General features: G+C 36.3%; 1 protein-coding gene across 6 annotated transcripts; it reads left to right on the top strand.

The window, feature by feature from the left end:
- The first annotated feature begins 1793 nt into the window (after positions 1-1793).
- Positions 1794-23723, top strand: LOC148870294 (uncharacterized). Of its 6 annotated transcripts, none has more exons than XM_088970772.1 (8): positions 1794-2261; positions 6037-6072; positions 20814-20976; positions 21264-22022; positions 22101-22513; positions 22923-23021; positions 23138-23278; positions 23390-23723. In XM_088970772.1, the coding sequence occupies exons 3-8, from the start codon at positions 20880-20882 to the stop codon at positions 23537-23539; spliced, it is 1659 nt and encodes a 552-aa protein (XP_088826898.1). In that variant the 5' UTR covers positions 1794-2261; positions 6037-6072; positions 20814-20879; the 3' UTR covers positions 23540-23723. The 6 variants fall into 6 exon arrangements, with proteins under 6 accessions (XP_088826898.1, XP_088826895.1, XP_088826901.1 ...); XM_088970775.1 differs by lacking the exon at positions 6037-6072 and adding an exon at positions 16840-17033 and having other exon boundaries at positions 2038-2261; XM_088970774.1 differs by lacking the exon at positions 6037-6072 and adding an exon at positions 13778-15402 and having other exon boundaries at positions 2038-2261.
- The last annotated feature ends 239 nt before the right edge of the window (positions 23724-23962 follow it).

Genomic DNA, 23962 nt, shown 5'->3' with positions numbered 1-23962 from the left:
AAAAAAAAGCCTTGATATGATATGTCATGCAACAGTGGTAACCATTAGGGTTGTCAATGGACCAGATATTGGTCCAAACTGACCTGATCCAATATGAGTCCATTAGAGGGAGATCAAGTCCAATCCAATCTGATGAAAACTTGGTCTATTTTGGATTGATCCAATTCAATGTTTAAACTAAGATTGCAATCAAATCAAACCCTAATTGAATAATTCATGTTTGACTTTGATTATGATTTTAATTGAGTTTGAATATTGAGGTAAACTTGATTAGTTATTCAAATATGAACTTTACTAATAAAAATTTCAATTCAAAAGCTCGTGAACCTAGTTCAATTAATATATATCATGAAAACATATAAAAAATATATTTTATAATATATATTACTATAGAATATAAAAATATATTTTATAATATATGTTATGAAAAAATATTTTTATGTAAAGTATATTTTATGTTCTATGTAATATAAGAATATACTATATATTTTAACATATAAAATATAAAAATATATTCATTTTCAAGCCTTTGAACCAAACTCTAGTTCACCAAATATTTAATTGATTTGGGCTTGAACTAGGAAATAGAGTTCTAATCGACTTTGAACTTAATAGTGTTTTAGTCGAACTGAGCCAAGACATATAGAAATTTGACTTGACTCAGCTTGATTGTACCCTTAGTCTGGACCATTCAATATGTTCATTAGTTTTTAATTTATATAGTGTTTGATTCCACTGTTGTTTATTAGAAAATTGAGGCCAATTCAATACCAAATGGGTGTTTCTCCCAATGGTCACATCCCCCGAAACCTAACGCTTTTTTACTATTTAGTGTATGTGGCACCTTGTTCTGGTAAGAAAAAAAATCCTTACAAAACATTTAACAAATAAACCCCATCGGTACAAAACATCTCATTGGGTCAACCCAAATAAATTCATTGCAAATGAATTAGATCCAACCTAAGAACCATTAAATTTGGACTGGTCCAATTCGATGTCTTATTGGTCCTTCCAACTAGGTGTGTCAATGGACAGTTTTAGATTAGATTCCGTTTAAATCAAAATCCATTTGGACAGATTGGATGGACCAATAAGACATATTGAATTTGGACGAACTGGATAAACCAATATGACATATTGGATCAGACCTGGTCCATCCATAATAAATTTATATTGGATTGAGCCAATATCTAATACATTGATAAAAGATATGAACATATACACGGGTGAACCAAATTTGAGTTAAAACCAATCTAAATTAATAGAAATTTGATCAGATTAGACAGGACCAATCCAAAATATTCATTGGACTGGATTTGACCAAATCTATTTGTAATAGACTTACATTGGACAGGACCGGATTAAACCAAATCCACTCCAATTGACACCCCTACTTCCAAGCAGGGGGCGGAGCCATGCCCCGCATACATGTTTAATAACTCTTGGCTCTCCCATCCCGTAATTCATGTTCATTAGTTTTTGGCCCCTCTAACATAAAATCCTGGCTCCGCCCTCCCTTCCAAATTGATTTTGATTCGGGTTATGCCGGGTCCTTCCAACCCGTTCACCAAGACGAGTCGAATAAATGTCTTGTGTTGTGGTCAGCGGATCCGGATTCGTTGGGTTCGGGCTAACCTGGTCAGATTGGTTGAGTACATTTTTAATCCGGTACAAGTGCGAGGAATGAGTTGAGTGGTGTACGATTTCTTTTGGATGGATAGTTGAAGGGTGTACGATGCGCCTTTAACTTGTATCCCCAAGCATTTATCTCTCTTCTTTCTCCATACGTCTTCAGTTTTTCCAATACAAAAAAAAAAGGTAAAAAGGGATGTGGTGGGCCTGGGGCTGGTGGGCTCACCTCCCAGTTCGACACGAAATTATGTCTACACGTTCTGCGTGCAATGAATTCCCATGTGTCATACGTGCCCATTTTTGGCGGGTAGGAGGGGAAGAGCACCGAACAGGAACCGTAGGCCTCACGACTATTTTATTAATATTTTTGTTGTTATAAATATAATACAAGCACTGGGTTTGTTTCTCCGTTTATTTATCGGTTTTCTGGTACGGTGGCGGGCGTCAAACCAATCTCTCCTCCTCTTCTTCGGCGATCAACACGCCCACCGCTCCAATCCGCTTGAATTTCATTGTCTTTCGAGACAGGAAAAAGGGAAAGCAAAATCCTTCTAGCGATCGCTCTCTTGATCATCTTCGGCCGTCCGATTGATCTACTAGCCGGCGTTAACCTGCAACTAACGTTCAAGGTATGCATTTCCGGCGAAACTTTTGTCCTGTTGATGTTCATCGGGCGATGACCAATTATCCTTGAGATGGTTTAATGCTTTAAATGCTTTACTTGTATTAGATCGTTGAAGTTTATGTTTATGCTCTTGTCAAATTACCTTTCTGCGATTTTTTTTTGTTATTTTCTAAATGTTTTTTTTTTTTACCAATTGGCGCCCTTTCTTATGTCCGGTCGGTTTTATAAAGCAAGTATCTTGTATAGCCATGTAGTTTGATTCTGGAAGTTATTATCTCCTTCCGGCTTGGAGGACTTGATCCTTTTGATAGTTTAATTTTTTTGATGGGCATATCTTTTTGATAGATTAGTAGAGTGATTTTTAAAGGATCGGATCATAAGTTCTCAATTTTGTTATCTGGTGGGGATTTACCCATTGGTGGAGCTTTATGAGCGTTTTTTAGATGATTTACAAAGCCTCGAAACACACAAAGAAAAAGAAATCGGACGCTTGGCTGGTATTAGACTCGTTAATTTTGAGTTCACAGTGATCGTGTATATAATGCTTTAAAGGTTTTTTTTTTCTGCTTCATGGAGCTACACAACGGGGATAGGCCATCCCCCAACCCTGGTGGCAGTGGGATTTGATCCCAGGTCTCTGCTATAATGAGTCAGAGATCCTACCAACTGAGCCACCATCAGGGAAAAGTTACTTCTTTATTTACGTTTTTTATTTCCATAGATGTGAACATTTAGATGTTTGTTATGCCTTGGCAATCTAGGACCCAATTTTCTGTTTTGTCATCAATCATTTCTCCAGTGTAAGAAATCAAACTGAAAGAGTGGCATTCGGAATGAAAACTGAAGTCCCTCCCTTAAAAAAAAAGGAAAAAAAACAAAAGATGGATTATAAACCAACATATAAAGAAGAAGGATCTGATCCATCTTCTAGAGCACGAGATAGATGACACTTACTGATATGAGCTTGCAATCAGTGTCGAAACTAAAACAACTTACTGTATTTCTGTTCCAAATCATACTCTTAGAGTGCAGGATCTTGTCCTTATTCTACTTTTAGGTCCTGATTCATTTCTGAAAATAACTTGTAAACAGGTACTGAACATCATGACAAATATAATTTAGTGTAAATTGCAAGTACCCTATCTGTGGTGTCTGAAAATAACAGATACTTTCAACTTTTTGATATTAGAATTACTCTTAGTAAACTCATAAAGAGACAGACGATGGCATAAACTCTAAGACAGAGGATTCCTCAATGGTATTAACTCTAGGAGTTGCAGAAAAACCAACTTCATTCAAAATGTTATTCTTCGCCAACTCCAAAATGAAAGAAATATAACACTCTAAAGTGAAACGATAAATCCTAACCCCACTTGATAGTTATCCAATCAAATAAAATATGAAGAAAAGCACAAAATATCTTATAGGCATCTTCATAGTATTTCTCGTCTAGGCCCTTATTTGTGGGTTTTGATACCGGGCCACAAGTAGTGAGCTACCGTTATGCAAGAAGGAAGAAAGGTTTCTAAATCCACTAGATTGTATTGATCCTCGGTGGGTGGCTCCAACAGATGTCAAAGAGTTGTTTAGTACAAATTGTATGAGATGCACCACAAGTCTATATGCATTCCATTGGTATCTTTTATGCAATATGATGGAAGGAGGGTATATATAAATGTCAGTTAACCTAAGTGTAGGATAATTTCAGAAACCTGCAGTGATTATTTGTTATTATTGGAGACCACAGGTAGAGTATCTGTACTGAGTAGATTTTAGGCTTCCTATAATTTAAGCGGGTTATATTTTTAGATGCTCTCTTTTGCATTCTTTCATGTATTCTGTGTGTTTGTGGAATAAAGAATCTCACTATGAGTAGTTATCATTTTGTTAACTGGTATACGGGTTTGTGCTAGTGACGTGTTTTATGTCTACCAAGTTAATTTTGTTGCATTTTGTATCAAGGCTTCCTCAAGGGACATTCCAGGGTTATCAAAAATATTATTCTCATTGTTCTCCTTATGTGTTATTAGGAATAGTTGCTTTCAATGAATTTGCAGGTTCATGGGGAAAATGGTTATCCTGCTTAGTCATATGCAGCCTCCTTTTAGCTCCATTGTTCTGCAGATGTATACGAACAATGATGACTATGATGATTTGGAGATGTCTAGTTTTAGACTGGGATAATACCTTTTTTTTACCAGGTAAAAAAGGTTGGTACTCTATCTCGCCATCTTTTCTCCCTCCTCCACAAAGAAGGCATATTCCTCCCCATGGTTAGAATACACAATATTTTCATTATTTCAAATTATATTCTCATAGACTTTATTAGTAACATGATTGAAGATAGAGTTGTTTTATCAACTTGAGTTCTGTAGGCTGGTCTTTACTGTTTTTCCCATGCCTCAGATCCAATCTTTTCCAGTTACAATATAGCTTTACCTTCTGAAGCAGTTTAAGGCGTGGTTCTACTACCATGCATTATTTTAAACTACAACAGGTTTTGCATCTTAAATAGGAGGTTCTTCACTTTAAGGCCTATCCATAGAACATTCTCATTTAAAGGATGGCTTGGTTGATGCCTTTCTTATCTGCAGTCTGCAGCTGAGTTTGTGGGTTTTATGCGCTGTGATGATGGTCTTCCCTGGGACAGTTAGAAAAGCATTTGGTTTTCTGAAATCCCTCTCACTATTTGAGAGAAGTGTCAAATCTCTATACACTTGGCTACACAAATATAATCAGTAGAGATAATTCAAGATTATCTTGACAGTTCATTGAATGATCTATTATTACCTTTCTCACATGGACTGTTGTTTCTGCTATGCAATACTGTTTGGTTGAGGTGCTTTACTGAGTTGCAATCTTCTTACGACACTTGTAGGAACATCAATGTGAAGGGTATCATAGTAAGGAGCCTAGGCAACATTTTTAGGGATTTTTCACCTGACATCTAATGTGACAGTTGATTATGTTTCCTGTCTTGGTGCTTTTCTGTGGCCTAATCAAATTCCTCAAATGCTTGTTGTTTTATGTTCAAATTTAGGCATGAGAATTCTTCCTAGCTTTATCTAGTAAGTGGTATTTTGAGCTAGGATTAAGAGATACAGCATGAACAATCATCTGGTTTTCCTAAATTCATGTTATCGTAGAAGTGTCACAATAGCTGAAATGGTGTGGGATGATGAATTTGTGTTATTGAGCTCAGTTGCTTTATGCACTCCAAGCCTCTAACGATGCTAGAATTTCTAAGGATATGAATTTTATTTCCCCCAATAAAAAAAGAAAAGACAAAATAAGAAAAAAATCTTGAAACATCTTGTTGCCTTTCAGTTGGATTAAATGCTTGCGAATTGTCAGGTTCCAAAATAATCTTATCAAGGAAATGCATTGTAGAAAATTGTTCCGAGTTGGTACAGGTGGATACATAATCCGCTCCTTACATTGTGATTGTTCAACTCCACAGTGTGAACACATTGTAGCATTGTGGTGAGACCTTTGATGCATTAGTTAAAATGACCGTCACTGTGTGCATGGAATCACAATTACATTTTCTAAGCTCTATTATTTTTTCCTTGATTTTTAAGTTCTTATGGAAAATATTGGAAAAGTAGTATCTCCATTATGTGAATTTATCATCTGGAAGAAATGATAAGAATTGAATTAGTATGACCTTCTGGAAGTTTATCTTCTTGTAGCTAGGATTTCATATATGGTGCTGAAATATGATGATGCTGACAATCACAATAATTACTTTCATCCTGTATTGTTTACATGGGTAACAGGTTTTCCAGGAATCCACAAATAGAACTCATACCAAGGCAAGTAATTCTGTTAATGGTCAGAATGTTCTCAGCAAAGTTATGTCAGCTTGCTGTTTAGTATTAGATCTTTGGAATAATTGATAAGATGTTAGTAATAAGTTTTGTTCATGTTATGACCTATGGTGTGTGTTTTTGCCTTAGTGAACTCATGCTGTGTAGTCTTCTTGAGTGCAAGGCTTTAAGGTTTTGGTTTAGATTTTACATTTCTATTGATGCAAAGGTGGTTGTCCTTCTAGAATCCTCCTTTTTTTCCCTCAATATGTCAGAAATTTTTTAATGGCTTTTGAGTTTACAGTGATGAATGGTGGGAATCTGGATAAGAACTGATGGCTCCATTATTAGTCTTTTATGGTTTCTAATCATTTATATAAGTAGACTGCAGGATTTGTTGATGTCTGACGTTGTCTGTGACAATAGAATACTTGTGGCTTCTTGCCTTGAGTATGAGGAGGAATTTTTGGTGAATAACTCTTGATTCCTTCGCTTGTAGCCATTACCTTGGTCTTTTGTAGGTTCTGATCTCAGTTGGCTTTTTGTCTTGATTGTCACTACTGATTTAAGGACTATCCCCTCTAGGATGCACAGGAAATCAAACTGAGATAACTAAAAAGCCCAGTGCAACTGCACATGAGGTTGGAAGGAGATAAGTGAAGAGTCCAGTGCAGAGTAGAGCTTAATGATCGTCTCATGTTCAGGCTTGCTCATTCAATCTTGTTTTCCAAATACAAACATCATGTTGGGTATAATAGAAGTTGAAGAATTTGGACCCTTGGGAATGGGAGCATGTTTGATTGTTCCAGCATGATACCTTGGGTTCAAGTGAAGGTCATCTGCGGAGGGTCATGTTTTTCTGTGACCATTTATTAGTTTATAGGATTCTGTTGTTCTTTACCTACTTACCTTGAAATGCTAGCCGAGTTAGTGTATATAAATCTAAATATTTATTGGGGATTTCTTCCCTAATCATTTTGTACATTTTTTATTTGTTAACAACTTCTCATAATTTATTACAAAGATGAAAAAGAAAATAAGTATGCACATGCTTGCATATATTTTATTTACTTTCAGTAATATTTTTAATTGATGTTTGTTTTCTGTAACATTTACAACTTTTGCATGGAAACTTTACTATCAAAATCTTATTTTTTTTCCTCCTTTTTCTTAGAGCCTTTTGGCTCATATCTCCCCCTCCCCAATCATATCTGCAATCAGCAAACGATCTCAAAAGCAGCTGAAGAGAGACAAGGGCTTTCAGACAGATATTTTCTTCAGTTATGCAAATATGAATAAATAACCGGTCAAGAATGCTAAGATAACATTAATTGGTATCTTCATTTTAAGCTGACCAATATCAATTCAAAGTTCATATATGCAGTACCATCTTGTTTTCTACACGAATAACACTATTTCTGTTGTCTTTGAAGTGATTGCTTATGTTATTCGACTTCAGGATTTATATATGAACATTGGGTCAGATAAATAAGGGATGGAAACAAATGACCATCTTTATTAGATGTAAGATTGCCAATTTGCCATGTTATACAAGAATGATCATCAGTGTAGGTATCATTTTTTTTTTGAGCAGAAATAAAATATCTTCCCATGGAAGATTTCCTTTGTAATCTTTATTTCTTTTCTATGTCTAGAATCCCACTTCATCTTAATGGACTTATAGATAGTACTTAACCAAAATAACAGAGATGTAGAACTAAATGATAGAGTCCTTTAGAGCAAAATATAAAAAGCAAATGCTTGCTTTATGGCCATATATGATATACGTATACACAAATGATTATATGCCAAACTGGATTTATTAGGAAAAAACCAAGGGTACATTATCCAGAATGAAAGAAAAAGATCAGGTTACAAGCACATGATCTTACACTATGCAAAGCCATCCTATGAACCCTGTTGTTGCTATAGAGCCACCTTAACCTTTTATTTTGGCATGCAAAGAAAAATGATTTTGAAGAGGAAGCCAAGTATGGAATATGGATACCTTAAATGTCATGGAAAACTGTGAAACGAATCCATTGCTATGTTGCCTTGAACTACAATGTTGAATAAATTCCAATTTCCGACTCTATTATGAAATTAAGCCCTGTGAAAGTGCTTATGCTTCAAGCCTTCAACCTATTGGAACCACAAATTCCAGTCGATGGATTCTATTTTCGCTTAAGAGGGTTGTATTCTACCCGGCAGTTATAGGAAAATAGGACTATACTGCCATTCTCTACTATATCAATATATTATCATTACCTGCATTTTTAATATCCTTTTGTCCCAAGTTTCTTGGAAGATTGTTGGTAAAGCAAGCCATAAAACTCAGTCATGTCCTCAAACCAATATCCTGTTAGAACATGAAGCCTAAAGTATTTGAGGAGAAAACTAAAAAAAGTTGAGCAGGCTTGAAAAAGCTATTCTTATCACAGACCATGAGGATGTATTTTTGTAAGGGCTGCTGTCTATGTGAATATCTTATCTTAGGAGTAGTGCTCGATTCTATATTTTCTTTCATGGGTTTAGGACTCACTGTATTTAAAAGAAGATTTAAAATAGGATATCATTAAGCTTTTCTCTACTCTAATCCTGCCATAGAGGATGTAGACATCTTTCAGTTTTCTCTGAGGGAGATATTATTTCAATTTCCATTCTCTACTTCATTCAACTCTTTTGGTTTCTTTCTTTCTTTTCCTTTAAGTGGGTAAACCTGGGTTCCTCCCAACTAAGTCATTTACTTTTTTTTTTCTATTTTTCTCAATTCATATTCCACCCTTTTTTTGAATTTTCTGCAAATTGGTTTCCAAGTCAAGGTCTTCAGTCTTAAAATAATTTTATCACTTGTTCATTTTGAAATAAAAAAGATAGGGTTTTTCTTCGTAGAAAATGTAGAAAAGAAAGGAGGGGCTTTTGCTTCAAAGACAAGAAGGAAGACAGAATCTTGAAGACATGCACTGATACATATAGTGCCATGGTAATCTTCTCAATCACCTTGGCAGTTGAACTGAAAAACAAGGTATCTGTTCTGCTTAAATCATGCAGGCATGCTTCCTATCTCTTCATAGAGTGTTCAGTTGCCTACTAGACAACAGATTTGATTGGTCTGGACACTTATTTTCCTATTCCTTATTGATTTCATATTTCTTCATTATAAGCTCAAAGGTGCTGGTAGTCCCTGTCCCAGTGTACTTTACTGAAGAATCCAACTCTTATTAGCATTTTTGTAAAAGGCCCTTCATTTTCAACTTGCTGAAAGTCTCATGGGTTCTTAAACTTTCCATTGAAAGTATGACTCTGTTGGATGCAGGTGGTGACCTCTGCATAGACTTGAGTAACTTCTTCCTTTCCTCTGTCTCCTCCCCATCTAAGAAAGAGGTAAGATTCTTTGGAGATGTACGAAAGCTGCTGTTCTTTGGTGTGTGTGGGAGGTGAGAAATATGAGATCGTTCATTGTTCAATGAAAGGGAAAGGATGGTTGAGGCAACTATTGAAAATATATGAATCAAGGTAGCCCATTGTATGAAGACTATGGAGATTTTTTTCACCTTACACTATGGATGACATCTTGAGAAATTGGAGACAGGTGGCCGGCTCTTCTTCTGGAGCTTTATTAGCATTACTCAATGAATTGCTCCCTCACCATGTCATAAAATTAAATTATGATGACTGCAGTTTGGGAACCCGGGTTTTGTGGATGTGGGGGAATATTCAGAAATGAAGGTCACAACATTGCAATCTTTTCTGGGCTGATAGGAATGGGTGATTCAACCAAAGCAGAATTTATGGGCAACCTTGCAAGGACTAAGCAGCCAACCAAGATTGCTGAATCTGATAAATCATATTGTTGAATGTTCTAACCAGGAATTAAGAGGAAGCTGGGAACAATTATGAAGTGGATATTTTGGTCTGCAAAAGGTTTTAGCAGATGGCCTGGCATAGGGGCCGTGAGAGATCATATGTACAGGGGCATTACAGCATAATGGGATGATATAAATGTAATAATAGGGGTTAGTTGAGGCTAACCACCTTTGTAACTTTGTAATCTGCTCTTTTCTATAATAATAACATTTTTGAACAGTTATCCATAAAAAGAAGTATCACCGTTGGTTTTGCTTTTTGAGTGGAAGTTCCTTTCTAGTCACCTTTTATTGAATGGTGTGTCAATCCATCCACTACGATTCTTTCCTTCATGTATTGCAACAGTGCAGCATTCTGGCATCCTGACCATGCTAAAGGTTATCATTGGCTTGTCCAAGTCGAAGTCCATAATACCCAATTCTTGTACTGGTGTTTTTAGCATGGAGTGTCTGCTCTCTAACTTGGACCTGTATTTTCAATCTTTATCATCCCAAGATTTGACCATCAAACAATGACCTCAACCAAATTGAAACCTGTCTCCTGCATGAGAAACTCTTATACTTTAACAACTTATGGTATATAGCAAATGTTATTTCTTGGGGATGCTTTCCTATATTACTGAACGTCCAGAATCATGTGCACTTAACTGCTAATGAAGCATCTATCTTGTGGAGATTCATCTCAATTAGCATTCAGATGGCTTTTAATAACATAGTCAACCCAAACACCTGGAACCTACTAGAGGCATCTAGGGATTTATGCCATAACATTTTAATGCAAAATTTTAGAGGGAATAAATTAATTGGATTACCAAACCAATTGCTAATTTAATATCTATTCCTGTAAGGGAAAACAGATGACTTCACTGGGAGTTCTTACCTGTCTGCACTAATCTTAATGTAACTTTTTTGTAATCAGCCACTAATTTACTTCTTTATGAACCTATTGGAGTTTCAATTACTAACCATCTTTTAATCTATCCACAGATTAATTAGATACTTCCTTCGGGATGGATTAATGCCATTTCTGAGTTAGCAACTTTAATCAGAGAAATATGCCAAAGTATTAGATGCATTTCTTGGATCTGTAAAATCAGATAGTATTTGAATAGTTAGTTGGGTAGATCTGTAGATGGTTTTTGCTTTTCTTATTGTGTGCACTCTGAAGGATGCTCTTGTGCATATCAGCTCACTAGAAGAGAAAATGGAACTTGAACATGCGCAAATTTTCATCAGATGATATATTGTCTATTGGAATAGAAGTTGGAAACTGGAAGCTGATGTGGCACAAGAATTTCATTAGGTTAAATAGTTTATCTCAATGAGCTATTTTCATTAGAAAACTATATATAGTATTAGCAGTACAAATCATTCCCTTGATACAGGATGATATCAATCTACCCTTTTTTTGATGAATATCAATCTACTCTTTTTTGAGTATTAAAATGATAAGATTCATAGTTGTTAGCTCCTAGTTAGCTTTGGGAATCTTAATGCTGTAGTTACTTCAGGAAGATGGCTGATTTTTGTTGAAAAACATTGATAGGACTACTGTGGAATTCCATTATTGGCTTAGATAGATTTGAATCAGGCAAGAAAGTTCATCTTTATTTCCGTGAAATTGATTTATTTCTTAATGGAAGATTTGAAGAGTTTATCAGACTTAAGATGCCGGTTATATTAACATAACCAAGTCATATGGTAATGGTCATCTAAAAATGTACTTGCCACTTAAAAAATTGGATGTCCAATGGATCTTAGATGTTTGAATACAACAAAAAAACTTAAAGGGAAATGGCTCTAATTTGCCTACATGTGACGATAATGGGACATATTTGCTTAATTAAGAAATTTCACAATCTTTTGAACAGAGGGAAGGAAGAGTTAATAACTAAAGTAACTACAAATGGATATTCCAAGTCAAGGTTCAAAGTATCGATACACCTGATACGCCGGTAGCGGCGTATCGGGTCATATCGGCACTTCTTTTATTTTTACTTTTTTTATTTTTTTTTAAAACCGGTTCAGGGGGCTGGTTTAAGGCTTCACCCCCTGAACCAGTCAGAACCTATCAGGGAGCTCCCAAAATGATACATATCGGCTGATACAGGCTGATGCGTGTCGATACTTTGAACCTTGGCCCAAGTGGCATTGCTATTAGACATGGAGAAGTTTATTTGGCATGGAACACCAGATGGTACGTAATTAGCTATGTAATGCATGACCATTTATCAGGTTTTGAAATATTTAAAGGTGGATTATATGGTATTAAGTAATGAAGAGCTTTTGTCAGATGTCTTGGAGAGCTTTAGAGGAATCTTGGTTTACAAGTGGCCAGTCAAATATTTAGTGCAGAGTTGGGAATTTATAATCTATTGCTCTTTTGGTTCTGATTATGGAAAAATATGAAGAGATTCCATCAACGTTACTAATGCAACAAGTTGATGACTAGTTGATACTTTGCTAACCCTGCTTGCCACATGAATGAGAGGAATAACACTATGAAAGAAGATTGCACCAGTTGAGGTCACTCTAAATTCCAATTGATTATTCACTTTCCACTTTGTGGTTAAGATTAGAATTGCATCTAACTTCTACAAAACTTTCTTTTGTGAGGAGGCGGTGAAAGAAGAGCCTGTCAATTGGGTAGTTATGTACAAACTAAAGAAAGAGGTTTGTTTAAGCGTGGGCATTAGTCATTTGCTCTGAAATGGGATGAACAACAAAGGGGTTATCAATCTCATTTTGCACTAATTATGCTTTCTAGATATGGCCATTGGTCATTTGCTCTAGTATGGAATCAGCCCCAAAAGGAGCTAGCAATTTCAACTTCCATTAGTTATCTCTGAGTTGCTCTAGAATGGTGTTATCAAAATCTACTCCATATCCTTTCATTATATACTATTTTGGGTAATAATCATCATATTGAAATTGACATTTTCTGGTGGGTTGATAATCCCTCATCAACTTCCATTGACTTTTTAGCTATTCCAATTTCAATCCAAATAGGTAAGTGGTGTTCGGCCATTCTATTTGCTAAGTTCTCTCTGGGAATATAAAATTTGAAGATCACTAGGAAAAGTAGAGAATGAGAGAGTTGCCTCCTTTTGCCATTTTAAAGATATTCATGTGTCCCCCCTCCTGAAAACCATATTTGGATTTTGTAGTCTTATCTTTTGGTTCCCTCACTATTGAATCTTTGACTCCCTTAGCAAATAACTTTACTTCTTTTAAACTCCTAAAAAGGGCTATGGTACACCTTGGTCATGTTTCTTCTTCTCATGGGGCTACACAATGGAGGTAGCTCGGTCCTGAGAACAAAACCAATACTTACCCATCACCATGGTAGAAAGGTTAAATCAGAACTAAAGCATTTTAAGTGTTACAATGACATGTTTTCTTGCTTGATTCATTCTTTCAACAAGCTTTATGAAGATTTATAGAAGCTAAGTTGTTTTGTCATGGGTTTCACCCTCCTGGGTTTAGGTGGTTTCAATTAAAATATGCAGGTTCAGGGATGATGATAGTAATATATTTATTTCTTCGTCTGTTTCCTCTGAGATTTATCACATCAATTCTTATGGGAGATTTTGATCAGGAATCTTTCCTTCTAAGGTAAGTAGGTTTTCTTTTGATTTTAGTTCTGGTCCTTTATTCCTCCAGAAGTTTTTCTTGAAAATTTGTGCATTGATATCGTCAGCTCTTTTGAGGATTGTGTGATTCACTGAACTACCTATGCCACTTCCCACTAAGTTTTTATTTATACCTTTTGTAAGTCTTAGCTTAGCTGTTCAAATAGTCCAAATGTTTGGTTCATGGTATTCATTAATTTTAACTTCTAACAGGCACTTTCATTTTGTCTTCAAGTAGTTGCTTCCTGGCCATCTACAGAACAGTCAAATTTGGGTTGGTTGGTTAGTCTTTCTCATTTACAGCCTTCAACTAAGTTATGAATGGTGTTCCAGAAATCTTGTCCTCAGTTTGGCAACAAAATAAAAGATCTCCATTCCTGAAAATCTTGTTTTCCCATCAAGATCAATTATTTATTACCAGCTGGAATTTAAGGCTCTTGTGTTGGAGCACGGACTGTAGAGATTAAGTAGTACAGTTCTTGGTTTCCAGAATCATCTTTACCTCCTTGTTCTATGGAATGTATTATCACAAATTACAACACAGCCATGCTATTCCAACAAATGGAGGCTGTTATTTCATTTGTATCTCCATGGTACTTTCTGAGGATGGTAGGATCCTTAGGACTAGTTTTTTTATGGTAGAAACTCAGGATGTTTGGTATAGCTAAAGAGAATTGATGATATGAAAGATCCAGATATAATCCACAGTTTCTTGCTATTGGGGCTATGCTGACTTTGACATGATGGATCACCTTATTTGCCACAATTTTTCATTTGAAGGCCCTGATTTCAATGTACAGTGGGATGGGTTAACCATTACTTTGGATGAAAGTATTTATGCACTTCAGACGTTTGTGCCAATGCTCTTTTAATTGGCATTGGGAGTTACCTCAACTTTATCTGCAGTAAGTGGTAATTATGGAGGGCAGGATGGTAAATAAGTTCACTGTATGTATCCTCTTTGTCATGAGACTTGTGCAGACTATCTCCTGCTCTTTATTTCACATTGCATTTCAGGAAGCCCCTTCCTACTGAAAAATGAAATGATGCTGTTTGGGGTTTATGGTTATGCATGATGCCTGTAGTTTATATTGCATTTTGGACAGAATGATGCTTGAAGGCATATTAAATTCTGCACTTTCACGTAGAGGTCATGGATTGCAAAAAACAGTTACTAGTTGGACTGTGCATCGAGGAACTAACTACTAACAAGAGAAAAGAGTGATCATAACTGGCAAGATGGAGGAAACTTTTTTGTATGAGAAGGCTATTGGACACAATAGTATTTCATCAAGTGGAGAGAGGGGGGAAGATGAATATCATGCAGATGTTGTAACTAATTATCCACTTCATTTCTAGAATGACTGTTAATAATAAGATGGATGAGAGTTGTCTTTTTGGATAAAGATCCTGATCACTAATTGATATTAGAGTAGTTGATCATAATTTTGCTGAAATGGCTGCTTTAGGGCTAGCTTAAGTGCCCTAGTTTGGGATTTTGGATCAAAGTCCTTATTGCTGATTGATATTTCAATATGGATGATCCTAAACTTGTCTGCTGAAATGCATGCTTCACAAACTAGCATAGCCTTAATTTGGGACTTGGATGTAGAAAAAATTTCCAGGAAGATGTGAATATATTCCTTTGAAGCTTCAGTATGCTGCTCGGGGTTTTCATTATCTGCTCTTCTCTATGGTTTCAAGAATGTCCCTGGGCATTTTTTTGCCATACTGTCAATATTGAACAAGTCAACAAAGCTTCTTTTGACGAGGAGGGAATCATCTTTTGATTGTTGGCCAAGAACACCCTCTTTTATTTACAAGAAAGAACTCAAATTGTAAGCATCTCTGTAATTATTGAAGGCAGCAACTCCAGGCATTGTATATGGTTCAGAGCTGTACAAATTTGGGCTCTGATTTTGACAGAGCTGTCAGAAAGTTTATCTTCTTAAGGAAACAAACCTGTCTCTAGATCTACATGTTTACCTATCAATGACACTCATAATTTGATCTTTTCATGGTACACGTCTATTTTGTGCATCCATAAATAAATATCATTCTGATTTTTTTCCTAAATGTAAAGTATAATTTCATTCATCCGAGAGAAAGCTGAAACATCATATAAACATCCATCTCCTCATGTACCTGTCTTCTTTTTAATATAATCACTTAACTTTTTCTCAAAAAAAAGAGTCTATCAATACTCCCTATATGGTGAGTGACTGTACAAAATACAATCCCCTTCCCTCCAAGCAAAAATTGGGTTAATTAAAAAGTGTCTTCCAAGAAAAATAATTCATATACTGCACATTTCACAATTCCTTCCCCACAGTTATCCAAGAATGAATCATTGCAGTTGTTCTAGTGATCTCATCAATTTGTCTTCAAATATACCTTTACTCTGAAAGAGCAGTGGACTAGTAGGTGGTTCACTCTCCAGATCAGTTTGGAATTACACACAGTTATATCATAGAAGGTCCATACTTTTCTTGACAGTTGGTTTCTTATTGGACATTTTCCTAAACACTGCAGACTACATCATAATGCAACCTTTGATGGACTCGGCATTTTTCTCGTAAGCTCTAGTTTCCCTGTGAGGGTCCTTATTGTAAAGGCTTTTGACTGGTCCTATCTCTACTCCCTAATGGGTTCATCCCAGAAACTGGCTGATGATCTTGTAGCTTCTGCAACAAGGCTGTAACCTCTTCTAGTTCCTCATCGTAAAAACTTCTTCTAAACCTTTGTTCTAGACCACTTTCCCTCCTACTATTTTGTATGGTTGTGCAACTGTAGCTTCCTTATCTTCAACAATCGAATATAGATCTGAATATAATTATTTTAGGAGCCTGTTATAACACCTGGTCTATTACCAGTCGCTTATTCTTGTTCCTTCCCCCATTCTGAGAGTAATCCTTTGATGAGGCAATTGTAGCTCCTCTCTATGCCCTTAAAAGGAGCATCCATTGGAGGTGGCTCCTCTCCCCCCAACCCAGGATCCTAGCCATGATTGCAACCCATACTGCAATGATCTGCTTCCATTAATGTCCTTGTCTGTTTGTTAAATCTCTAATAACACTTCCCAAGCATGACCATATTTGTGACTGCAATGATCTACCTCCCCATAGTTCCTTTTGCCTTTGGGTGTTATATATTATAAGTTATGATTGCACTAAGTTGCCTAGTTTCCATTACAGTTGTGCCTTGTTGGGCCATATATCAGGTGTTAACAATGTGGTTTTCTTATTATTTCTGTGTTGTCCTAAATTGCTGCACAGCCTTGCAGAAATGTCAGAAAGCCACGGTGGATATTAGCTTTTCCTTTGGAGTACTTGAGCTTAATAACACATCCTTGCCTAAAGCCGCCAAGTTAGTCTGTTTATTTTTAATTGATGGCAACTACTGGGTTTAATTTTTAGCCCATGGATGATACTCTCCCTAGGGTTCGAATTTTCAGGCAAGAAATATTCAGGTATTTTTTTTTATTAATGGAGTATCTTTAGCTGACAGGGCATGTCCTTCACAGTTGATGGCCCGATTTAGAGTTTGTTGGAAATCCAATATAAAGTTGAAGTATCTCAACAAGACCTGTTATTAAGCTTGTTGGAATTAAGAATATAAATGGTCCGATTTTTCTATGAATGAAAAGGATGTTTTAGAATATATTCATATGGCTATTTCTATGGTACCAAAAAAGGTACAGTCCTAAATAATTTTAACCAATCAGAATCCCATTTGAATGGGAGTTAATACCAGTTGATCGACTGCAATTTGTTATGTACCATATCTCTTTTGGTACCATAGCAGGACTCATCTTGAAAAAAGAAATGATTGATGCAGATTTGCTAACCTCATTGTTATCTTCTCCAATTCACATTTTTCAAGCTCACATAGCTTCTTGGAAGGAAAATTTCTAATTTATAGAAAGTTTTTTCATAATTATTGGGTTCGATATTCTTTTCAAAATTAGTTATAATTTTGATGGAAGATTTTTGGAAACTGCAAGTTAACATGTTCATTTTAGTTGTCCAATGTTGGAAATGCCAAATTAACATACTCTCTTATTTATTTTTTCTGCCACGAGGTTAAAAATGCATATAATTTTCCAAGTACGATATTATGCATCTACAACAGGGCTATAAGATGCAATGAAATAACCTAATGTACTAAAAAAGTTGGCATACAATTACCATTTACTTAACTGTTTTGGATGGGTATGCTAGTTTAAGAATGGCCTTCAATGAATCTAAGCTGAATTTCTAACCAACTTCATCATCCTTTCAAAAATTATTTTGTTCCTATAAGGAGGGCATGACCCAGATAACCCTAGTTCATAGGCCAAGATAGCTAGCCCTGCTTAAACCCTGCCTAAGCTTAGACCTGGATAGGCTCTGGTGGGGTTGGTTCGTCCCTGGTTTGCTGGTCAGGTTTGATTTTGTTCCTTTCATATGAGCTTTTATATATAGTCCATTTTAGAAATAGAACAAAAGGAAAAAAACATAAGTTTCAGACTTTTAGATGTCAATATATGAAACTTTACAAAAAAAAGGCATTCATATGCCCAGCATAATGTATGTGTTGGGATTATGTAGTGTCAGTATGCTGGGCCCTACAACTTTTACAAATGTAAATGGGGTTCATATATCATAGAAGGTAAGCAGGCTTGAGCTACATGATGTCTCAGTCCAAGTCAAACCTGAGTTAGGGTCAAGTCTGTCTTTCCAGTCCCAGTCCAAGGTGCAGCCCTGTAGGGCCACTGCTAAAACTAATGCTATCTAAGGTCCACTTCCATGACACAGAAAACAGGTATTCTGCTCCACCCCCCTAATAACATGTAAGCCAGAAGCTTCTTTTGGATATTTGCTCCTGATGTTAAGTCATATTTTAGCAATGCTCCAGTTGGAATTTTTTAACATCTGGTGTCAAAAACTTTTTTCTCCAAGTCTCTTGTCTTTAGGCTGTTCAAATTTTTAACCGTTCATTTATTTATTTATTTTTCTGACTGACTGGCACACCTCTTTTAGAGAAACCAGGCAAATCCCAGGTGAAGACAAAGTATTTACTGGGATGCTATTGTCTTTCAATGCATGTATTTTTTGACTAATAATTAGAGGTGTGCCCCCTTTACAAAATGGGATGTGCCCAAATTGGTCTCCCTTTATTTGTTCTGAGTCTTTCTCAGTTTGGTGGTTCATTTTTTGTCTGTAGGCCATATTTGTGATTTTGATGTTTCATAGAACTCTGGGTCAGATTTCAATGACTAAAATTTTGTGGTTAGAAGTTCAATTTTATTTGGTGGTCATCCTTATCATGTTGGTAGAAGGGCAAATTTGCAAATCTATTTCCAGATTTGATTATGGGATTTTCTTTTGAATTTCATTGAAGTTTGAATTAGCGCTCATGTGCTTTTGAAACTCCAGCCTGCAAAAGGAATCGATATATCCTTTTAATTTGCCTGGTCAAAATAATTATTTGGATAGAATTTCACTTTACCAAATGACTATAATTCAACTATTCTCATTTTTTTCTGCCTGTAAAAGGAGAAAAGGCCTTATTTTCGACAAAGCCAAATGCAGCCTTAGTCTACTTTTTTTTTGATAAGTAAAGAAGAAATTTTATTGAAGTATATCAAAAACAAGTGATACAATAAACTTCCCACATAGAGGCGTGAAGTGAAGCCTCAAAATCCCAAATTAAAGTTTAGCCCACGAAAGGTTATCCCCATGCACCCCTTGGCCCTTGCTTATCTAGACAGTCAGCTAGCCCATTTGCAGATCTCCTTTCCCATTGAATCCTCACTGTCATGTTAGAAGTCAGCCATTTAAATCACTTCACCTCTTCCCTGTAAGTCCAAACAACAAATTCTGGAGACTTTAGCCAACTAATAACCAACTTGGAATCCCCCTCCATGAGTAATCTGCCAACGCTCATCTCCTTAGCCAATTGTACCTTCTTCAAGACAGATTGACTCTCAACCTTGGTCTACTTTATCTACCTCTAACTAAAGCTTTTTTTTGGAAATTTAGATAACATTGCATATGTTTTTAAAAGGAGTTCAATTGTCAATTATAAATCCATTGTATACCTATCTTAATATTGCCTTGTGTATTTATAATTCTTAAGAATTATATGATAATTTTAGAAAATATTCTTTTTTTGTTAAGTATCATCATGGGTCTACAATGTGGACCATGATTATAGTTTTTATTAGTCAGTAAGTTCTATTCCTTGTGGATCCAGAGTATTGAGCTGTCTTGAAGTGTTTAATAGGGCTTTCATAATCCCTCTGTATCCTAAATGTTTTGAGAGAAGGTAAAAGTATAATTTCATTTAAATAAACAATAAGCATGGACAACAAGCTGCAGTACACAGGGATTTTACAATAATTGCCCATACAATCCTATACCCCCACACCCTGCTTTACAAAAAGATTTTCATATGCAAAAGAGGAACTATAATCCTTAAATAACTTGTTCATAGCAAATCAATATTTTGTCAAGATTTTCTGAAACACTGTATCTACTGGGCTGCTTTTGTTTTTGAATATCCTTGCATTTCTCTCCTTCCATACACACCAGATAACTGTTGCAGGAGCAGTATTCCATGCCAACTTCTCCCTCTTGGTTAGGCCTTCCACTCTCCAACTTTATATAAATTAATTCTGAATTGCAGGTTTTCACCTCAAACAACTTCAATATCTTTGGCCATATTTAATAGGAGAATCTACAATGTAACATCAGATGGTTAACTGTTTTGATCTGCTCCTTACATAAAACACGGTGGACTCCAGATGAATTGCCCCTGCTTAAAATTCTGTTCATGTAGGTAGTCCAAAGAAAAAGGGCTACCTTTAAAGTTCATCCCTAATATTACCTGTTACTTTCTACTTTCTGGAGCAAAAATCAATGCCTATCAGTTCATACCAATTGATACTTTTATTCCTTGATAGATATAGATCTCTCTTGTGGGGGAGAAAGGATCTTATTTTTATCAGTCAGCATTATGAACCTTCTTGTTGGGATCAAGCAATAATTCTTTTGATGGCTAAGATTAGTTGTCCAATTAATGAATGAATAATTACTCCTTGCTTTTCTCATTGTGCCATATAACTTTCAACAGAGCTGATAATATTTATGTCGTTAATGCAATGAGATGTTTGGTATCATTGGTAAATGCTTCTTGTATATGCAATCTAGCATGTTCTGTATGATTTCACTTTAAATTTCTTTGAATTATTTTCTCTTCTGTGCAGGTTGTGTTTTCTTTTGCTTCTTTCACTTCAGGACCTAGCCATCTTGAACTTTGAGGTGACGTTGCTATGGGGCATAGACACATCTTTGGCACATCACAAACTTTTGAGATGAACCATGATAATCAGAGTCACATACACGTTGAGCAGCCTTATATCCACCTTGGTATCACAGCCTTAGATCCCTTTTTTATGTGCATTCCTTCAATTATCTAATGCTGATCTAGGAAGGTTAGATCCATGGAAACCATATTAAGATAGTAATTACATTTGTGATAGGAATTTTCAGGATTATATGGTAACCATGTCTAATGCTTAGAACCTACCTTTGATGGGTTCACCTAGGAGGTTTAAACCTACATGTGCATTGGATCTGGTTGCCATCTATTAAAATAGGCCTGTGGGTGAGCACTGTCATAATTATAATAACTTATTTTCAAGTCTGTATTGCAGGCAGGGTCAGTGCTTCAGAAAACAGTTCTTACGCTTTTCCCGTGGGGAACATGTCAATGGGTGGAGTGAATGTTTCATCTCATTGGAATTCAGCACTGAGGTCAAATGAGTATTCTCCCTTGATTCTGAGCATGGAGCCACTTCATCGGCAAGCTGCTTCAGGCTCCTCTTATGATCCCTTCATGAATCCATCAGCTTCTGGAAGCATCTGCCCAATCCCGCAGGGTTATGTTAACCATGCGTCTTCTTCTAGCTATTACAGAAATGCAACTCATGGAATTGAGGCCAATATTCTTGGTCCTAATATGGGCAATGGAAGAGGGCCATGCAAAAGAAAAAGTCCAGCAATTTCTGTCACCTGTGAGAGGGGTAGTAGCAGCAGACAGTGTAGTTCTGTAAATTCATCTGATCACTCTACTTCGTCTGGCCAACAGCAGGAGAAACCACATTTACTTTCAGAACATTTACCTTGGGATTCTATTGGCATAACCCCTACCTATAGAAGCAGCAGTCTTTCGATTGCAAGTGAAGGTTCTCAAAGGAATGTGAGAAGTCGATCTACACTTGACTTGGAAGCCAACCTAGCCAGGACTCATTTATCAAGTAACCCTTCTCACTATCCTCGTTCCACAGCTCATCTACTAGATCATTCTGGGACAGTGGACCTCACTGGTTTGAGTGCTAGTGCTGGTTCAACCAGTCGAGAATGGAACCGCATTCCTGTCTCTCCTGCTGCTCGTGGAAGGATAGTGGCTTCAGGTTAGTTAGAGATATATTTCCTTGTCGTATCCGTTTCGGATTTTTTTTTTCTGAGATTTTCCTAATGAAAATTTGCAGATACGACTGGTTTGGGGTATGATGTAAACCAATTTCTTGGTGGTCGTGCTACTAATGGTTCTGTAGAGGCTGGCAGGTATAACCAAGATTTGTTTTCCATCCGAACTCCTGTTGTTCCTCAAGGTCTTCATGGTTTCCCAACTCAAGCTGTGAGAGGAGGTCGTAGTGGCTTATCTCAAGGGACCATGCCTGCTTACAGGGCTGCATCAAGCTACCCACACATGGGATATGGCACCACTAATTCAGATGATAGTCCACTGCTGTCTTCAGAAACATACAGTGCTAGACATTCAAGGTCACTGTCTAATATAGGTCGCCGTAATGGTGATAGGAATGGACGGTCAAGGATATCTTCTGAGAGGTTACGGCTGCTTTCCAATGATGGTGATGCCCATGATAGGATGGTGTCTGAGGTGTGAGAAATTTCTTTTTGAAACATAGCATAGACGTTGTACTCTCTAGTATAGTCCCACTGAAGAATTCTGAGCCCTAATGTGGATTTTGGTAGGAAGAGCTATCAACTAATTATCTTGATGCTTCCACTGTTACAAACACCTATTGAATTCCTTTTTCCTTGTATTTTCTCCATGAAAAAATGTGACTTGTATGTGCCAAAATACCCATCTATCTCATTAGTCCAGAACTTAGTTGTTAGATGAATATGGCTAATGACCAAAGCTCTGCTGCTTCAACTTGTTGCATGATTTCTATCCACCATGGCTGAGGCAGCAAATTGTAGTCTTTGGTGCCAATCAGGAAATTATGAATTTTTATTCATTTCCATTAACCGATTGATCATAAGTATTTGTTATTTCATGTTAGGGTCTTACGATGGTGGATCGGTCAGCCTTATATGGTTCCAGAAATTTGTTTGATCAGCATAGGGAGATGAGGCTAGATATAGACAATATGAGTTATGAGGTGATAATATTTTTCTCCATCTCAATTATCAATTTTTTTTTTCTCCATCTCATGTTCCTTTTTATATTCACAATTGCTATTTTTTTAGTCAGTTCTAAAATTTTGGCATGGAACAGGAACTACTTGCTTTAGGGGAAAGGATTGGGATGGTGAGCACAGGTTTATCTGAAGACATGATTTCGAAGTGTTTGACAGAGATGATTTATTGTTCTGCAACAGATGAGATGCAGGATGAAGGAACTTGTGTAATATGCCTGGTAAGCAAGATTTATATTCCAATCAGAATCTTTCATCCAATTCCAAGCAGAAATCAAATTGAGTTGTCGATGAGATTTTAAACTGTGTTATTATTTGCTCGCATTTGGCAGGAAGAGTATAAGAACGAGGATGAGATTGGGACACTGAAGAACTGCAGCCATGATTACCATGTGGAGTGCATCAAGAAATGGTTGTTGATGAAGAATGTCTGCCCCATCTGCAAGGCAGCTGCCCTACCAGATAACTTGAGGGAGAAATAACTCATCTACATGCATATGTTTTTTTTTTGTTCATTTGTAAATATCTTTTAGGCAGGAAACAATTTTCCTCAAGGCAAAACGATTTTTATTTTCTTTCTTTTGGGCAAAGTTTGTATAGGGAGATGAGATGTTAAAAGTCTCAATCTCAATTATTTAGTGCTAAAACACGCTAGCCATTTAAATAGTCGTTGTGTCGTGTTATCTCAGGTTAAGAGCTAAATCTTAGATATTGTCTTTATAATATCACCGCCTCTTACGGGCCCGTTTTCATATCCAACGAATGTACAATTCTTTGGCGCGTGATCTAGTTTTAGTTATATATTATATAGCTCAAAACACACAACACAGTGTAGCAAGTGATTGTATCAACTTTACCTTTCAAAATTCAAGATTCTTTTTCTCTCATATGACTATGTTGTTATA

Source organism: Nelumbo lutea, chromosome 2, assembly GCF_056320005.1.
Source record: "Nelumbo lutea isolate HS-2025 chromosome 2, American lotus-T2T, whole genome shotgun sequence".
Classification (NCBI taxonomy): domain Eukaryota; kingdom Viridiplantae; phylum Streptophyta; class Magnoliopsida; order Proteales; family Nelumbonaceae; genus Nelumbo; species Nelumbo lutea.
The sequence above is the reverse complement of the archived record's forward strand: the minus strand, read 5'-3'. Positions and strand labels throughout refer to the sequence as shown.

Bases quoted from the DNA above. Each gene is read 5' to 3' on its own strand.
- LOC148870294 (XM_088970769.1), top strand. From the start codon at position 20,880: ATGGGGCATAGACACATCTTTGGCACATCACAAACTTTTGAGATGAAC. The intron at 22,023-22,100 runs GTTAGTTAGAGA...GAAAATTTGCAG, and splicing joins TGGAAGGATAGTGGCTTCAG to ATACGACTGGTTTGGGGTAT. The intron at 23,279-23,389 runs GTAAGCAAGATT...CGCATTTGGCAG, and splicing joins GAACTTGTGTAATATGCCTG to GAAGAGTATAAGAACGAGGA.